Source organism: Giraffa tippelskirchi, chromosome 7 (genome assembly GCF_054371585.1).
Source record: "Giraffa tippelskirchi isolate mGirTip1 chromosome 7, T2T-mGirTip1v1.2.pri, whole genome shotgun sequence".
Classification (NCBI taxonomy): domain Eukaryota; kingdom Metazoa; phylum Chordata; class Mammalia; order Artiodactyla; family Giraffidae; genus Giraffa; species Giraffa tippelskirchi.
Genome location: NC_137281.1, coordinates 1,440,113 through 1,458,504, shown reverse-complemented (window position 1 = coordinate 1,458,504; position 18,392 = coordinate 1,440,113). Strand labels below are relative to the sequence as shown.

Sequence of the window (18,392 nt, the reverse complement as noted above, 5' to 3'; positions counted from 1 at the left end):
CCAGCGGCCTCTTGCATCGCAGGCGGCTTCTTTACCAGCCGAGCCACCAGGGAAGCTTCATAGTCCACGGAAGTTATTTAAATCATGAAAACATGTAGCTAGTCGAGTGGGACGATCGCGGAAAAAAAAGAATGAGACGTTTGCATATTGCCAAGCCTTGAATGTTCATGCAGTTTGTGAGAGAACAATGACTGTATTTCTGAGCGCACAAATGCCTCCTTGGATTATTTGTTTTATTTTAATTTATTATTTTATTTTGTCTTTATACGTGTGATTATGTCCGCGAATTTCTGTGGCAGTTGCTATATATTACCACTAGATGGTGCTCGACGGCAAGAAATAAAGCCTTTTGCGGCGTCTCCAGCAAGACCGCTACTCTCTATTTTACCACGAGGTGGTGCTAGAAGATAAGAAACAAAGCCTTTAGGTTTGTCTTCCAGAAGGATACTCTCTCCTTACAGGTGTCTGTTGTTAGCCCGGTTAAGTTGAGAAGCCGCACAAGTGAGGCACTTCAGCATCACCGTCACGGTTTTCCATTTATCCGACTCTTAACAGTTTTTCTTGAAATAGACACACTTTATTCATTTTCTTATCTTATTTTAATTATAGTTGATTTGTTACAACGTTGTGTTAATTTCTGCTGTATAGCAAAGGGATTGCAATATACACACATATATAGTCTTTTTAAAAATATTCTTTTCCATTATGGTTTAATCACAGGACTTTGAACAAAAGCTGTGCTTTACCGCAGGATCTTGTTAATCCATTCTAGACGTAAAAGCTCACACCTGCTAACCCCAAATTCCCACTCACTTCTCCCCCCAACCCCTTCCCCCTTGGCAACCACAAGTCTGTTTTCTGTGTACGTGATTCCGTTTCGTAGGTAGGTTCATCTGTGTCATGTTCTAGATCCCGCATATAAGTGATCTTACGTGGTGTTTGTCCTCTTTCTGACTTGGTATGATCACCTCTAGTTGCCTTAAAAACAAATTTTTAGAAGTACTTCAATAGAAAACTGCAGCAGCTGTGAAAAATACAAGATAACAGCAAAAGAGAAAAACAGAGAGAAAAAACGTGGAGGGGAGGAGTCTCTAGTTAGAACACTAATCCTATCAGAGCCTCACCCTTGTAATCTCCTTTACGCCTAATTCCCTCCGTCAAGGCCTCAGCTCTAAATACAGTCACGCTGGCGACTGGAGTTTCAACATTTAGGAGGAACGGGAAAGACACAGTTGAGTCCACAGCATTTACTCACATCTGTGACTCTTGATTTTTTCAATTTATTTTTAATTGGAGGATAATTGCTTTGCCGTGTAGTTTCTGCGGTACAACGAGGTGAATCAGTCATATGTATACATATATCCCCTCGCTCTTGAATCTCTCTGCCTCCCACCCCCTATCCCGCCCTCTCGGTCCTCAGCGAGCAGCAGGTTGAGCCCCCAGGGCTGCATAACAACTTCCCACTAGTATCTGGTTCACGTATGAGAACGTATACATTTCATGCTCCTCTCCCAGTTCTTCCTTGGTGCCTCAGACGGTAGAGAACCTGCCTGCAACTCGGGAGACCAAAGTTCGATCCCTGGATCAGGATAGATGCCCTGGAGGGGGGAAGGACACCCACCCCAGCACTCCTGCCTGGAGAATTCCATGGACAGAGGAGGCTGGCGGGCAACAGTCTCTGGGGTCACCAAGAATCAAAGGCAACTGAGTAACTATCTTTCTCTCAATTCTCGTGACTATTGATTTTTGTCATTACTTCTTAAAGAGTTCTCATTTGTCTTTTCATAAAAGAACCCTAAATACTCCAATGGAAGGCTCGACAATGAATATAAATAGAGTTCTCAAAAGAACTACAAAAGGGAGAGGAGGGAACTCTCCAACAGTTCAGAGGTCAAGACTGTGCTCTCCCAGCACCCAGGATGAGCGCAGTCCCCGGTCAGGGAACGAAGATCTCACAAGCTGCAAAATGTGACCCAAAAAAGGAAAAGAAAAAAAAAAAGCTGTGGAGAAAGAGCGTGATGGGATAAAGATGCGGGTGAAGAGAAAATGAAGGAAGGACACATCAACTTCGGAAGTTCTGTTGGACATTCATGTAGGTAAACATGACGGGTGAAAATCTTGTTGATAATTAACTGAGCCTGAACATGAATTTTACATATAGACACTAAGCACTGCTCCTTGTTGCCTGTTTTAATTTATGCTGAAGCTCCTAAGCAACATGATGACCAGAATGTAGGGAAATAGTGTTTTAGTTGAGATTTTGCCAAGTGCGGGGCATCATTTCAAAAATCATAGCACCCCAAGCAATGCCATTCAGGCCATCTGAGTTGTCAGTACATATACCAAGTTGGTTGTTGTGTTAAGGTGAATCAACAGGTGTGCAGATAATTTGGCTACTTGTGTTTTATTGCTGTTGTCCAGTTGCTAAGTCGTGTCCGACACTTTGCGACCCCGTGGACGGCAGCACGCCAGGCTCCTCTGTTCTCCACTGACTCCCTGGTTTGTTCAGACTTATGTCCATTGACTCAGTGACGCCATCCAACCATCTCAACCTCTTGCCCCCTTCTCCTGCCCTCAGTCTTTCCCAGCATCAGAGTCTTTTCCAGTGAGTTGGCTCTTCGCATCAGGTGGCCAAAGCATTGGAGCTTGTGTTTGACTTCAAGCAAAATCATGCCAGAACACTTACACAGTAAAATACATGTTATTTTTTTTATTATAAATAACTTTGCTTTTGTTTTTCCATCATATTATAGTCAAGCCATTATGTTGCTGTTTTAATATTATGCATCTAGAAAGGCAGGGTTGAGAGGGGTTGTTTTTTGTGTTTTTTGGGGGTTTTTTTGCGATGACCCCTGGCTTGTGGGACCTCAGTTTCCTGACTGGGGACTGAGCCCGGGCCCCAGCAGTGAAAGTGCTGAGTCCTAACCGCCAGACCAGGGGGCAATTCCCCAGAAAGGCAGCATGAGCTAGGAGTCTCATCTCAGTACGGTCCACGGAGACGTATAAAATAACATACCTGTTATAAAAAGTGAGCCCTGGGTTTGATAAAGTCAAGAAGAACTTAGCCAGGAGAAAGAAAACTTTCAAATGGACTTTTTGGTGGATGCAAGGAGCTATGAGACTGAAGTCAGTGGTTAAGGAGGGGAAAGAAACTAATGAATCTGCAAGATATGATGACTAAGGGAAGGGGAAGAAAAGGGGGTGTCTGAGGGGAAGGACTCGTTTCCTTTTTTTAATTAGTTTTATTGGTGTGAAGCTGCTTTATGACCTTGTGTTAGTTTCTGTTGTTGTTTAGTCGCTCAGTCATAGCCGACTCTTTGCGACCCCATGGCCTACGACTCGCCAGGCCTCCCTGTCCATCACCAACTCCCAGAGCTTGTTCAGACTCATGTCCATCGAGTCGGTGATGCCATCCAACCATCTCATCCTCTGTCGTCCCCTTCTCCTCCTGCCCTCAATCTTTCCCAGCATCACGGTCTTTTTCCAATGAGTCAGTTCTTCGCATCAGGTGGCCAAAGTATTGGAGCTTCAGCATCAGCATCAGCCCTTCCAATGAATATTCAGTGTTGATTTTCTTTAGGATGGACTGGTTTGATCTCCTTGCAGTCCAAGGGACTCTCAAGAATCTTCTCTAGCACACTTTGAAAGCTTGTACACACTTCTTCTTACTGAATGTGAACTTGTATGAAATGTTTAGTTTCCTGATTACTAGGCTATGATGTGCCTCTTCCACAAAATGTGACCTCCTGGTTCAATTCATGGGTCCAGAAGATCCTCTGGAGAAAGGATAGTCTACCCACCCCAGTATTCTTGGCCTTCCCTTGTGGCTCAGCTGATAAAGAATCCTCCAGAAACGTGGGAGACCTGAGTTCAATCCCTGGGTTGGGAAGATCCCCTGGAGAATGGAAAGGCTACGCACTCCAGTATTCTGGCCTGGAGAATTCTATGGACTAGAGTCCATGGGGTCCCAAAGAGTCAAACACGACTGAGCGACTTTCACTGAGGCAGAGGAATTTGCTGTCTCATCACCGAGATATCTGCAACACCTGGAACAGTGCCTGGTGTGTGGTGAGCACCCAAGAGCTGTGTTTCCAACGGACGAATGAAAGTTTCTTGCTAAGATGGGTTGGGTGAAAGCCGGAGTTCATAGAAAATTTACTTGGAGGACGTACTTTAAAATGTAAAGGTGATGGGATTATATGCAATGTATTTATATACATGTCTATTCATATTAATTGTATTTTTTTATTTTTATACGGTTAGGGCATTGGGATCTTAACCACTGGACCACCAGGGAAGTCCTTTAAGTTTAATTTTTATAAATAACATTTATCATATACAACTTAAAAATCTCTAGTCAGAATAAGCAGTAAAAAAAACAAACAAACAAACAGAATAAGCATTTAAACCAGAGTTGCTATCCACTATCTTCTCTGACAGAATTCACATGTGTAAGACCAAAATTATTTGAATAATAACACTAGGATATTTTATGCCTTTTCAACGTTCATTCTCTCATAATTGTACAATGGCATTTTTCTAGCAGCCATGTAACAAGTGACATCACAACAGATTGAATGAAGAATCAGGTATAAGCTTTCAGCTGTCTTCTATCAACTCAGACAACAAACAGACTGCAAAACTGTAAAACAATGCAACTTTTCTCACTGAAAATGATTTTTGGTTTTAGAAAAAAGTATTTAAAAAATATCGTAAAAAAAAAATAAAAATAAAAAAAATTAAAATAAAATAAAATATCGTGTTACTTATGATGGAATATAATGGGTTGGTGATTGTGGGGAATTGATATATAAAAACATTAAATTAAATTGGTCAAAAGTAGTACACCCTGGAACACAGGAACTCTAAAATGGTCTTTTTGGACCTGTTCACATGTATCATACAAGTTACACACGCTGAAAAAATAGGAGCTCTATCTAGGTATGCGTGTGTATGTATATACACAAACTGTATTAAAAAATGGAGTGTGTATCTGTGTGTGTGTAAGTATGACCACGTTCACCTGTTCATCCAATCCTTATTGACTGTCTACTGTGGTGAGCGAGACAGCCTCTTTAATGGGGCACACACACCGGCCGAAGAAAACAGACAAGAAACACAGAGAGAACTTCAAAAAGTGTGCGTAGTGCGTGTCTGTGAAAGAGAGATACTATGGAAGAATGTGTAAAGCCAATTTTTCACAGGATGACAAATACGATTATTTTAAAATAAAAGCTCAAAAACTGAACCTGCCACAATCTAAAAGTGAAAATCATTGCAAAGCAGAGTTCCTACAAAGAATGCATAAGTAGTAAATACTAATTAGAGACAAAAGTCGACACTATGTTAAAGCCAGAAGAAAAATGTCAACCACACTATTTGGTGATTGTTGGCATTATCACTAGATTGACGTCTATTCTTACATCTTCCTTTCTAATAAATATATATTGTATGTGTATGTGAAATTTATGGAAAGTAGATTTTGCATGTAATATTTTATGTTTTTCACTCAAAAATATATCTTGTATATCAGTACCTTTCTTGTAAACTGACAGAAGCAAGTTTAAAAATATCTTGTAAAACTACATCACAGTATCAGTGAAAACTTAATCAACCATCTAAACATTATACCGTAACCTTAAATTACAAATGTCAGGTGGTGAAAACTGTATTGTGTCCATAAGAATAACTGATAACCTTCATTTGTAAATAATTTTTATAAATTAATGGGGGAAAAGTTAATTCACCTTTAACTTAAGACATGCATAAGTAAAAGCATTAGTAACTAGCCAAAGGGAAAACATATATAATCAAAAAATAGAGAAAGATGTACAAACACTTGTACTACAAATGAGATACATTTCTGCTAACCTACTGACAAAAATTAAATGATTGTAACACATCAGTGATGGAAAAAGTGAAAGTCGCTCAGTCGTGTCCGACTCTTTTCGACCCCATGGACTGTAGCCCATGGAATTCTCCAGGCCAGAACACTGGAGTAGGTAGCCTTTCCCTTCTCCCAACCCAGGATCTTCCCAACCCAGGGATCGAACCCAGGTCTCCCACATTTCTGGAGGATTCTCTACCAGCTGAGCCACAAGGAAAGCCCAAGAGTACTGGAGTAGCTAGCCTATCCATTCTCCAGGGGATCTTCCCAACCCAGGAATCAAACCGGGGTCTCCTACATCCCAGGCAGATTCTTTACCAACTGAGCTATGAGGGAGGCCTAGATCCATACTCAAGTACTGTCAAGGTGATGTAAATTGGTGAAAGTGAAATTGAAGTCGCTCAGTCCTGTCCAAGTCTTTGCAACCCCCTGGACTGTAGCCCGCCAGACTCTTCTGGTCACAGAATTCTCCAGGCAAGAATACTGGAGTGGGTTACTATTTCCTTCTCCAGGAGAAATCTTCCCGACCAAGGGATTGAACCCACATCTCCTGCATTGGCAGGCAGATTCTTTACCACTGAGCCATCAGGGAAGCCGAGTTGTAGATTAAGAAAGCCTGATTCAACGTTTTGATTTGGGAATGATTTTTTCCATTCTCTGTGACCTTAGATATTGGCATTTTCAGAAGGGATCACGCATCCAAAGCTGAAATAATGACAACTACCTGCCACTTGACCGCTCCTCAGGGAACAACCGGTTAACTTGAATCCTGATGACTCCTCCTTTAGGGAATTTAAGGTCCAGTGAAGGTAGGTTCCTCTGAAGGGGCACTGAAGTCATGGCCCGGCAGCAAAGTGACCAAGGGCATGGGGGGGGCGGGGAGGCAGGGCACCTGCCTGTGCCCTGTCTTCACCCCCCAGACCTTGTATCAGGACCGCTCGGGGAATAGAAGATGCGTTCATTATCATGATGGAAGATCTTCTCTTTCCCCCTTGGCTGGGCAGCTGTTAGTGCTGGACAATGAAGAAGGGGTCACTCACTGCCCACGGCCATTTCCAACGGTGCATCCCTAATGCCTTTGGTGGGTGACTCAGAAAAGCCCGTTAATCTAACATTTTTGGAGCTCAGTCTTCCTGCCGGTTATTTCAATTTTTTGGCTGTGCTGGATCTTCCTGGCCGCATGGGCATTTTTTCCTCTAGTCATGGCCCACAGGCCGCTCACTGCGGGGGCTTCTCCAGCGTGGAGCGTGGGCCCCAGAGCCCAGACTCAGTAGTCGTGGTGTGTGGGCTTAGTTGCTCTGCAGCATGTGGGAACTTCCTGGATCAGGGATCGAACCCGTGTCCCCTGCATCAGCAGGAAGATTCTTAACCACTGGTTCACTAGGGAAGATCGAACCGGGGTCCCCTGTATTGCCAGGTGGATTCTTTAGCACTGAACCACCAGGGAAGCATTCGCTGTTTCTGTTTTGAGATGTATGGTTCTCTCTGTTTTGTCTCTCTGTCTCTCTCTCTCTCTGAATTTTGCTAATTATCTCGTACACCAGCTCATCATCTTCCCCATCCCCCTCTTCTGTGTATATTTGACATGGCCGGTTGCATACCCAGCATTTATTCTTCTCCCAACCAATTCTTCCCATAGCATTTATCACTCGGTCATGTCGACTCTTTGTGACCCCAGGGACTAGTCCATGGAATTCTCCAGGCGAGAATACTGGAGTGGGTAGCTTTTCCCTTCTCCAGGGGATCTTCCTGACCCAGAAATTGAACCAGCGTCTCCCGCATTGCTGGAGAAGGCAATGGCACCCCACTCCAGTACTCTTGCCTGGAAAATCCCATGGACAGAGGAGCCTGGTGGGCTGCAGTCCATGGAGTCATGGAGAGTCGGACATGACTGAGCAACTTCACTTTCACTTTTCACTTTCATGCATTGGAGAAGGACATGGCACCCCACTCCAGTGTTCTCGCCTGGAGAATCCCAGGGACGGCGGAGCCTGGTGGGCTGCCGTCTATGGGGTCGCACAGAGTCGGACACGACTGAAGCAACTTAGCAGCAGCAGCAGCTCCTGCATTGCAGGCGGATTCTTTACCAACTGAGCTATCAGGGAAGCCATTCTTCCTAATAAAGTTGTCCCAGTTTTCCTTGTAACAACCCTTCTGCCCTCCGGTCCTCCTATTACAATGAATGCTAATTTATCCCCAGTTGCAGGGTAATGATAATTGTTTTAGGATTGACCAGCTCTTGATACAGTGAAATATCAGGTAGTAACTGGATAAATATCATATCACTGTATCTGCAGCTGAAAGTGGGGTCCGGCTGCTCAAAACTCAAAGGCCAGTAAAGAGGCCAGGTTGATGGAAAGTTTGCTTTATTTTGGATGCTGGCAACTGGCGGGGGAGTTGACCTCCCTCTGCCCGCCCCAACCCCTGACAATCAGGGGCCAAGGGCACTTACAGACAGAGGGAGAAACAGCGGAAAGAGTCAGACTCTGCAGAAACAGCACAGTCAGCTCTGACAGTCACCTTGAAACTGGGCATTGGTGGTCTGACCAGTGTCATCTTCATAGCTTTAGGTACAATTCATCTTCACTTCCATGGTCTGTCCCCACCTCTTTGAGGCCAGTTCTCAGAATTGTGGCAGCTTATGTCGTGGCTACCGTCTGGTCATCATGTAGTTAATTTCTTCTGCCTGCTGGGGGCTTCAGTATCTACAGGACAGCTCACAGGAGATGGCTCAGAGTATTGTCTATAGCCCTTGAGAAGGAACTAAAGGTCCTTGACTTTGCTTATTGGCTAAACTATTACTATTTGATCTCTTTTGACTGTTTTCCTTTGCTCCTGCATTTTCTCACTTCTCTGATTAAACTTATTCCTTGGCTAAAATTTTTCCACAGCCTAAAAGCAGGCTGAGGACATGGGAGGCAAGAACCATAGGGTCCTCCTCCACCTCATATGAAGAATAGATAAAAACCCAGATGGGAGAATGCTGGTAAACCAATTTGCCCGATAGTCAGTGGTGCTTAGAACAAAGACATCATTAAGGTAAGAAGAAAACGTTGGCACGTAAAAGAGAAAAGTCAGGTTGGGACAGGATTGTGAAGTCATTGGACGAAGAGGCTAGATTTTTGTTCCAGTAAGAGTACAGAACTGCCTCTTACAAATGGCGAGTCGTATAGATCTGCAAATAACCGCTCTAAAGACGTGTTTAGAGACCTGATTCTAAGCCTCCTCTTCTCCCTGGCCATAAAACTCAGGTTTAATTGGTTAGTTGACTTCATTCTGCATGATCATGATATGATAAATAGAATTAAATGCCACAGAAAAAAAGCTCAGAACCAGATATGGAAATTCCCCTTGGCTTACCTAAATTCAGCAGCATGACTGGGTAACATTAGTTATCCATCTTTTAAGCCATCCTTCATTACCCACCTCTCCTAACAGCCCCCTGAAAGAACTTATATTCTTTTCTTTTTAACATTCTTTCTTCTTTTTTTTTTTGTTTACTGATTTTTGCCCGCACTGGGCCTTCATTGCAGGGTGCGGGCTTCTCACTGTGGTGGCCTCTAGAGCACAGACCCAGTTGCTCCACAGCATGTGAGATCTCCCAAGAGAGGGGATCGAACCTGTGTCCAATAAGTGGATTCTTATCCACTGCACCACCAGGAAAATCCAAAACTGTATTCTGAGTCTACATCTTCTGGAGAACTGCCACGCTTCCATGCTAACTCGCTCAGTCACATCCCACCCATTGTGGCTCCTCTGTCCTTGGGATTTCCCAGGCAATACTGGAGTGGGCTGCCGTGCCCTCCTCCAGGGGATATTCCCGACCCAGGGATCGAACCCACATCTCCTGCAGCCCTTGCATTGCAGGCACTGAGCCATCGGGGAAGCCTGAGCACTGCCATAGCTTTAGCGTATAAGTAGTCTCCCAGAAGTGTCTTTTGCCTAAGCCTAAGGAGAAGAAGGAATGAATATTATTACATAGGCTTTTCCACTACTGATCATACATTCTAGATTAAAGTGTATGTGTGTACTTTTTTCTTCAGGTTACATAAGTTTTCCTTGCAAAGAAAAGGATGAGTCCTCTAAAGATACACGGCTTTGTTCGCCTTTGGAGCAAGACTGGGCTGACTAAAGAGAGAGAAGCTCTTGTGGAAAGAGTGGAAGGAGAGAAGGAAATCAGCCAGGCAGTCATCTTCCACTCTGAAGGATTTATCCGGGTGTTGCAGCTCAGGAACAGCATTACAAGTGTGGTCCTTACACACTGTGGAAAGAAACAAAGCTGTCTGCATTTAACTCTGCAAAACAACAGCTGCTTGTTCATTGCCAAATTATCCTACAGGGATGCTGAACAGTTGAAGGCCTTCCTGGATGCAGTCTGTCAAAACAAATCCCTGCCACCCATGAAACACAATTGTGATTGGGGTGTTTTTGGTGGGAGGAACACACAGAAGGAAACAGACCAAACTCCATCTCACCAAGCCCATGACAAGCCCCATGATGGACCCTTTAATACAGAAAAAGCAAATGAAACTCTCTCCCCTCCGAAAATGACTTTGTTCAAGTTACCAACACTGGCCAGAACAGGACTCTTAGAAAATCAAGGAAAAAAGAGGAAAAAAATAGTATCACCTGGTTGAGAGATGAATGAAGGGTCCCTGAAAGAAAGTAACCCTGAACTAAACAGAAATTGAAGATCGATTCCTCTGAGTATACAGAAAGTAACAAGGATGAACCGATGCATTCAGAAGTTCAAGAAAAACTTAGAAATTCAACATGTGGATCTACATGAAGGACCATCTCTACTGAAAACTCTAATCTAGCTGAGACTGTTTTTTCAATTCAGGTTCTCTCTTGCAAAACAGGTTTGGAGTTTCCATCAGAACAAATATATAGCCATGATGAACCCAGGTGCTCCTTGACACTCGCCCAGAATGATTCTGACAAGGGTTCCCCAACCTGGGGAACACCTGTCACATGAAGGCGATTTTACAGTCACTGTTCATGATTCCCTCGTTTGCTGACGACGTACTCATGAAGGGCATACGGTGGGAGAAAATTCCCTTTGATGCTTTTATTAGGTGCCTGACCCAGCTACTTGCTTTGAAAGATATTTGTAACCTGGAAGGCAAGAAAGAGCTACTTGTCAATATTAAAATTGCTATTTCAGCTGTTGCAGAGACCTTCTCCAGCAACGTGCCTACGATGCTTACGAATTTTTAGGATACTGTTTACAGCAGCTGAAAGGAGACATGGAAAAAGTAAACCCCACTTTGAAGACTCAGAGGAAACAAGGGGTGGAAACTGACCTTCACAGATGTGCGGAGAACGCTGCCTGCCAGACATCTGTTTGTCCCCCTGTGGCTAACTTTGGGTTTGAATTGCAGCGCTCCATTATCTGCAAAGCCTGTGGACAGGTCGTTCTCAAGACAGAGCCAAATCATTATCTTTCTATCCACCTTCCCCAAGAAACAAACCCTGTTCAGAATTCTTTTGATCTTTTCTTTAGGGCAGAAGACCTCGAGTACAGCTGTAACGAATTGCCACGAGACATCTGTGGCAATGCACAGATTCAGGAAGCTTCCCAGAGTGCTCACCGTCCATCTGAAACACTATAGCTTTAACAATGTTTGATTGCTGATGAAGGATAACCAACCAGTTGCTATTCCTAAATTTTTAACCAAGTTGCCTTTTCCTACTGCCAGTAACACCCCTCCCGGGGACTCTAAAATGCTAGAAGTCTCTCCAGAGATGGTTTCTGAGATCCTCACCCCATCGGCACCTTCAAAGAAGTTGATCTCAGAATCCAGCGATTCCTTGGCAAAGAATGCTGAACCACTAATGTTCCAGAAGGTCGTTGAAGGGTCAAGCCAAGAACAGCAGCAGAGAGACCTGGAAAATGGTCCTAAACGGAATATAACAGCTTCGGAAATGGCAGAAAAGGAGCTGCCAGCAGCTGACTCAGGGATGGATCAAGAACATACATGTCTTATGATCTGTGAAGATGCAAGTGAACTTACCAGCAGCCCCCACACCAAGTCTTGGAGAGGCTCAGCTCCAAGAGATGCCTGAAGATACGGACCTTAAGAAATCCGAGACGAGTAATGCATTCATAGAGTTAGGTGTTGGCAGTGTCACTGAGTCCACTGAAGGCTTTTATAAGGCTCATGAAAACAGGATTCTTGAGAAAGATCTCAAGGCGTGGCTGAACAACTGCAGAAGCGCTGTCAGAAAAGGATCGTCAAGGAATTTCCCCGAAGGGAATCACCTCCAGGCATCAGGGAGCTGGGTGCCCAGAAATACACAGAAAACGACTTCCAGAATCGTCAGAAAGATAACAGGGACTCCCTCGGTGCTTTCGGTTATGATACGAACCCTGGAATTTTAGACAGGGAGGACCCAGGAACTGAAGCCAAAGGGAGAAAGGAAACGCCTACCGGCTCATCTGTGTCATCAGCCATCTCGGGAGCCCCCCAGATTCAGGCCATTACATCAGCGATGTTTACGACTTTCAGAAGCAGGCCTGGTTCACGTACAATGACCTACTAGCATCAGAAATCCAAGAGTCCGTGGCGCAGGCGGCTAGGCCTCACACTGGGTATATCTTCTTTTATATGCACGATGAGATCTTTCAGGCGCTGTTGAGAAGGGCAAGGAATTCTCACTCAAAGTGGAGATAGGGGACATCCCTCAGGAGGAATAAGAAAAAGATGACTCTGGACTTCCCTGGTGGCTCAGTGCGTAAGAACCTGCCTGCCAATGCAGGGAACACAAGTTTGATTCCTGGTCCAGAAGATCCCACGTGCTGCAAAGCAACTGTGCCCGTGGGCCACGACTATTGAGCCTATGCTTTAGAGCCTGCGAGCTGCAACTGCTGACGCTCAAGCATCGAGTGGCCGTGCTCCACAGCTAGAGGAGGCACCGCGATGAGAAGCCTGCGCTCTGCAGCCGGAGAGGGGCCTCTGCTCACCGCAACGAAGACCCAGAGCAACCGAAAAGTAAAAATAAACAAAAATTTAAAAAAGAAAGAAGGTTTAACTTTAAAAAAAAATAGGAAAGAAAGAGATGACTCTTGCACAAATCTGCTTGCCTGCTTCACGCAGTCCCTCTTCCTCCGCGGAAGGAAGATTCTGAAGATTCTGAACTCTACCCAGAGATGAGAAGGCAAAGAGCTCGACAGCCAAGGTCAAACAGAAACTCTTCTTACGGGAAATAACCGCGCTAATTCTGCGGCAGACCCCGCCACTCAAACGGAGATGGGTCGTCCTAGCCTGGAAGACTGGGAAATCGCCTTTTGTGCTAATGGGGTGGTTTTCAAAACGTTGGTCCTGCAGTGGCAGCAGGAGCCAGAGGCTGGTTAGAAACGAACCATCCTGGATCCCATTTCGGACCAACTGAACCGGAAACCGGGGGTGCGACTCGGTGATTGTCGGAGATCTGGTGCTCCAGAGGACGGAAGAGCCGCTGCTTTATTGTCAAGAGCATCTTGGTGTCTTTCACTACTATATAGATGAGTTGTTTGTTTTATGTAAAGGATTTTAATTGTGTGTTTTCAAGTTCCTCAAATGCATGCATACCTTTCTGTTGTAAAAATGTTAAAATAAAACTCCCACCAATACATGTACCACTGACTGGCCTTCACAGAGTTTTGTGACTGATTACTGGTAAAATTTGCTATCGTACAATGCAATCAACTGTATTTTTACTTTCTTCCAGGAATTGGAGGGAAATAATGAATGGGAAATTGAATATATTAAAAAATTATATGAGGTTGAGTTTGAAAATTCAAAAGCATCTTAAAATGTTTCTGAAGTTATTAACATGGATAAGACTATAAATATTCATAAATGTATAACATAACCTAGTAGCCAAGCTTAAACAGACTTACACTACTGAGTGTCAGTAGGTCATAGGAGTGAGGGTGTGAAAGTTGAGAGGACTTTGTGGGTACAAAGAGATAAAGTCCGGGTGAGGAAAAAAATAACAAATCCTGGCGGGAAATTCGCTGGGGTTCCAGTGGTCAGGACCTGGGGCTTTAACTGCCAGGGGCCCAGGTTCAATCCCTGGTTGGGGAACTAACACAAAAACAAAAAAAGGAAAAAAATCCTGGTGATATATGAAACATGAGACAAGTTTGCACAGTTAGATGCAAGAAAGAGGAGGAGGGGGAGCAAGCAGAACTGTGTGTACAAGGTTTTATAAAGTATTATTTTTAGCATTTAAGGGCAAAAGACAGAAAGTACTGTATTAAAAAAAACAAAATTTTTTATTTTAAAAAAGGAATTAAACATAAACAAAGGAATTTTTAAAAAAGACAGAAACATGTCAACAATTCCACTATTAGTATTTTGGTGTTCTCTTCCAATCTTACATACATAACTATGAAATATCAATTTGTTTACACATAGTTTAATGTCCAAAATAATATGCTTGTCAGTGTGTGACCTCACCTCCTTTGCTCTCTCTCCGTCTCATATGTGTGTTTGATCTTCTTGGGTATCACTGAAGGGCAGAGAAAGTAATAAATGCAATAAAGTCTATAGCAAAATTATAGGCCTACCCAGGCATGTTATAAAGTCCTTTGAAAAGTAATAGCAAGTTTTGTGAATGGAAATGTAGGGCTCAAGTCACATTCTGCTTTCAAAGTTGTAACAAGTACAGATGAATTAAAATGAAAAAACAAAAGCAGTAACTCTAAAACCCATTGCATTTACAGATGCCATGAGAAGGCAGGCCATCAATTCCAAGGTCAAAGTCTCCTTCACACCATGATAGCACCACTGACTGGTGAAGCCAAAGGTGGGGTCACACATGCTGATAAATCAGCATAAACCAACCTTGACGGCAGTGAGTTTAAAGAAAACGACTGGGCTTTGTGGATACCAGAGATCTACAACATCCGATGATTCCCTGGACACTTGATTTTCATTTATTATATGTAATGTCATTTCCTCTCCTCATGTCCTCATCCATGACTTCACGAGGTCTCCTAGCTTCCCTCCCAGATCTTCCCTCCACATCCACACCATCTGTTCCTTTGCCTCCTTGTGCATTTCTTTTCTTCTTCCCCAGGGCACTGTCAAGTGTAAAGAAAGCTTAATATCCAAAAAAGAAAGTTGTGGTAAGCAATCATCTTTTATTTATTTGATTTGATTTACAATGTTGGGTTCATTTCTGCTTTAGAGTGAAGTGATTCAGTTATACATATATGCAGTCTTTTTCATATGCTTCTCCATCATGGTTTATCCCAGGATATTGAGTATAGTTTCCTGTGCGCTACAGTAGGACCTTGCTGTTTATCCATCCTGTATATAATCATTTGCATTTGCTAATCTGAAACTCCCAGTCTGCCCCTCTCCCACCCCTCACCCCCCACAGCAACCACAAATCTGTTCTCTATGTCTGTGGGTCTGCTTTTGTTTCATAGATATGTTCGTTTGTGTCATATTTTAGATTACACAAGTAAGTGATACATGATATTTTCTTTCTGTCTGACTCATTTCACTTTGTGTGATAATCTCTAGGTCTATCCGGATCTCTGCAAATGGCATTATTTCACTCTTTTTTATGGCTGAGTAAACTCCAGGAGTTGGCAATGGACAGGGAAGCCTGGCGTGCTGCAGTCCATGGGGTTGCAAAGAGTCGGACACGGCTGAGCGACTGAACTGAGCTGAATATTCCATAGTGTATATGTACCACATCTTTATCCATTTATTTGGTGATGGACGTTTCAGTTGCTTCCACGTCTTGGCTGTTGTAAATAGTGCTGTTGTGAACATAGCGGTACACGCATCTTTTCAAATTATAGTTTTTTCTGACTAGATGTCCAGGAGTAGGATTGCTGGATCACATAGCAGCTCTCTGTTTAATTTTTTGAAGAATCTCCATACTGTTTTCTATAGTGGCTCTTACCAACTTAACATTCCCACCAACAGCGTAGGAGGCTTTCCTTTTCTCCACACTCTTTTCAGTGTTTCTTATTTGTAGATTTTTTTTTTTTTTGGAGGGGACACTTTGTGGCAGGTAGGATATTAGTTCCCCAACCAGGGATCGAACTTGTGCCCCCTGCTGTGGAAGCTGGACCACCAGGGAAGTGCCCAAGGCAAGAACTGTAAATGCAGGTGCACAGTTTATTATCAGAGACGCAGCACAGCAACCAGTGGGAGAGGACAGTGAGACATTTTGTGCAGTTAAGGCAGAACCAAGGCAGAGACGACAGCCAGGGAGCGAGGATGTGGTCTTCCAGAGAGGAGGAGTGCAGTGAGAGGCAGTTAAGTCGTTTATACAGGATGGGTCTTCTGTTTGTTTACCTTTAGCCAATGATCTGATTATTTTTCCACACTTGACCTACCCCAGGACCCTCCCCTGGATACACATTCACCCCTCAGCTGAGATGAATCTCGAAGTGAAGGCTTCTGGGAGAAGCAAGACCCATTATTCAATATTGTGTGTGTTCAGCCACTAAGTCCTGAGTCTTTGGGACCCCATGGGCTGCAGCGCGCCAGGCCTCCCTGTCCTTCACGGTCTCCCAGAGTTTGTTCAAACTAATGTGCATCAAGTCAGTGATGCCGTCCAACCGTCTCATCCTCTGCTGCCCCTTCTCCTCCTGCCCTCAATCTTTCCCAGCATCAGGGTCTTTTCCAGAGCTGGTTCTTCACCCCGGGTGGCCTAAGGCTCATTACAGCCTGGCATTATCCTCTGATTTTTTGACCCCATGAAGGTTTTTGTGCACTTGTGGGCTGGAGAAGACACTTGAGCGTCCCTTGGACAACAAGGAGATCCAGCCATTCAGTCCTAAAGGAAATCATTGGAAGGGCTAAAGCTGAAGCTCCAACACTTTGGCCACCTGATGAGCCAACTCGTTAGAAAACACTCTGATGCTGGGAAAGACTGAAGGCCCAAGGAGAAGGGGCGGCAGAGGATGAGGTGGTTGGATGGCATCACCGACTCCATGGACATGAATTTGAGCAAATTCAGGGGGGACGGGGAGCCTGGTATGCTGCAGCCCATGGGCTTGCAAAGAGTCAGATACAACTTAGCAACTAAACAACACTGTCTCCCTTGCCCCAAGGATGGGAGGTGAGTGATCTCTTAATCTTTATACAGTGTTTAGTCCAAGTCTGTCCCCGCCATAAACATGCCCAGTGTCTGGTGATTTACCCTATTCCCACTGCTGGTTTTTATACCGAGGTGTAGATCTCGAAACAGAGACAGGAGTCCAGTCATGAATCTGTAGTCCTGGAGCCTGTTGGTATCTTGCTTCAGGAAATGTCAACAGGGGGCTGCTGATGAAGGCCCCAGGAGGTGTGAGCAGGAGGCCGGTTGTAAATGCCTAGCCTGGGGTGATCTCCTGCCCCAAGAGCACTCCAATTACCATCCCTAGATGATATTTTCTCACTCCATTTATTGTCTAATGCAAATTCCACCTTATTCTTATCTCTTCCCCCTACTGTGACATCTGTGTTCTGTCAGTGTTTAAATGTTCCTTTCCAGGTTACAAGCTATAAAGATAAGGTAGTGGCTGAACCTGGAATCATTTAGGGAGGAAAGGAATGACTCAGAAGACTTAAAGGGAGAGAGGGTGAGTGCCTTCTCATTTAGATGAGGGACGGTTGTGTTATCTGAAGCAGGAAGATGTTTCTTCTGTCGTGTGGAATTCAACTTTCTGAAGACCTCCATCTCCATGGGTGGACTGTCCACGGCAGAGAGTGAATCTAACTAATACCCGTTTTAGTCCCCTTCTAGCTTACCTTCCTGTGTGGCAGGGGCTGGTTCCTAAAAGTGTTCTTTTCCAGGCTCCCTGGCTTTTGCTAAGCAGACACACGCGAGGCTTGGAGTGAGATACTGCACGGCAGTGAGCAGCAGAAATGCACGCGGACTTCCCTGGTGGTTCAGAGGCAAAGACTCCACACTCCCAGTGCAGGGAGCTAGATCCCGCATGCCGCAGCCAAGCCTCAAACAAAGACTAAAAGAATGCATGCAACCCATGGACAGACTGGTTCCAGGTATCGACTAAAAAAGACGTACAAGGTAAAAGCTATGAGTTAAATTTTACTGGAGGCAAAATGAGGACTATGGCCTGGGAGACAGCCCCTCAGATAGCTCTGAGAGACTGCTCCAAAGAGGCAGTGGGGGACGGTCAATGTGTGAGATTTTGTTGAAGGGGGAGTTCAACGCAATCAAGCGCTTACTTTACAAAACATTTTCTGCTACTCATGATGTCACCATGAAGGCATTTAGTGATTTCCTAGGTACAAGGAGATGCAAGGACTGGGATCATGAAATCAGTTCCTGAAAATATCTAACTATCTAAAGACCGGTACCATGAGTTCCTCTGGCACACAAAGTGCCTCCCTCTCCACCCTGACCTCCATTCGAGCACAGAATCCAGTGTCTGCAGAAGCAGATGGCAAATCCCTCACCGAGAACCAGTTTGTAGTCGACACAGGAGACTCGGTGCTCACAATGGGTAGAGTCAACCATTCTGGGGTTTTTCCTCCCGCTCACC

The 18,392-nt window shown here is 44.4% G+C and overlaps 1 protein-coding gene and 1 long non-coding RNA gene across 2 annotated transcripts in view; both read left to right on the top strand.

Annotated features, from left to right (window-relative positions):
* LOC145514477 (uncharacterized) overlaps positions 1-10,484 on the top strand; it is a 33,116-nt gene extending 22,632 nt beyond the window's left edge. Inside the window, exons 2-3 of the long non-coding RNA XR_014060173.1 lie at positions 6,557-6,696; positions 9,931-10,484. This is a non-coding gene — a long non-coding RNA (uncharacterized LOC145514477). The remainder of the gene's footprint in view (positions 1-6,556; positions 6,697-9,930) is intronic.
* Positions 10,485-10,527: 43 nt separating this feature from the next.
* Positions 10,528-12,564, top strand: USP29 (ubiquitin specific peptidase 29). Its single transcript, XM_081506159.1, is given in 7 exon segments — positions 10,528-10,552; positions 10,833-11,084; positions 11,087-11,421; positions 11,423-11,923; positions 11,925-12,068; positions 12,071-12,299; positions 12,302-12,564. Coding segments are annotated over 7 exon segments (1,749 nt in total).
* The last annotated feature ends 5,828 nt before the right edge of the window (positions 12,565-18,392 follow it).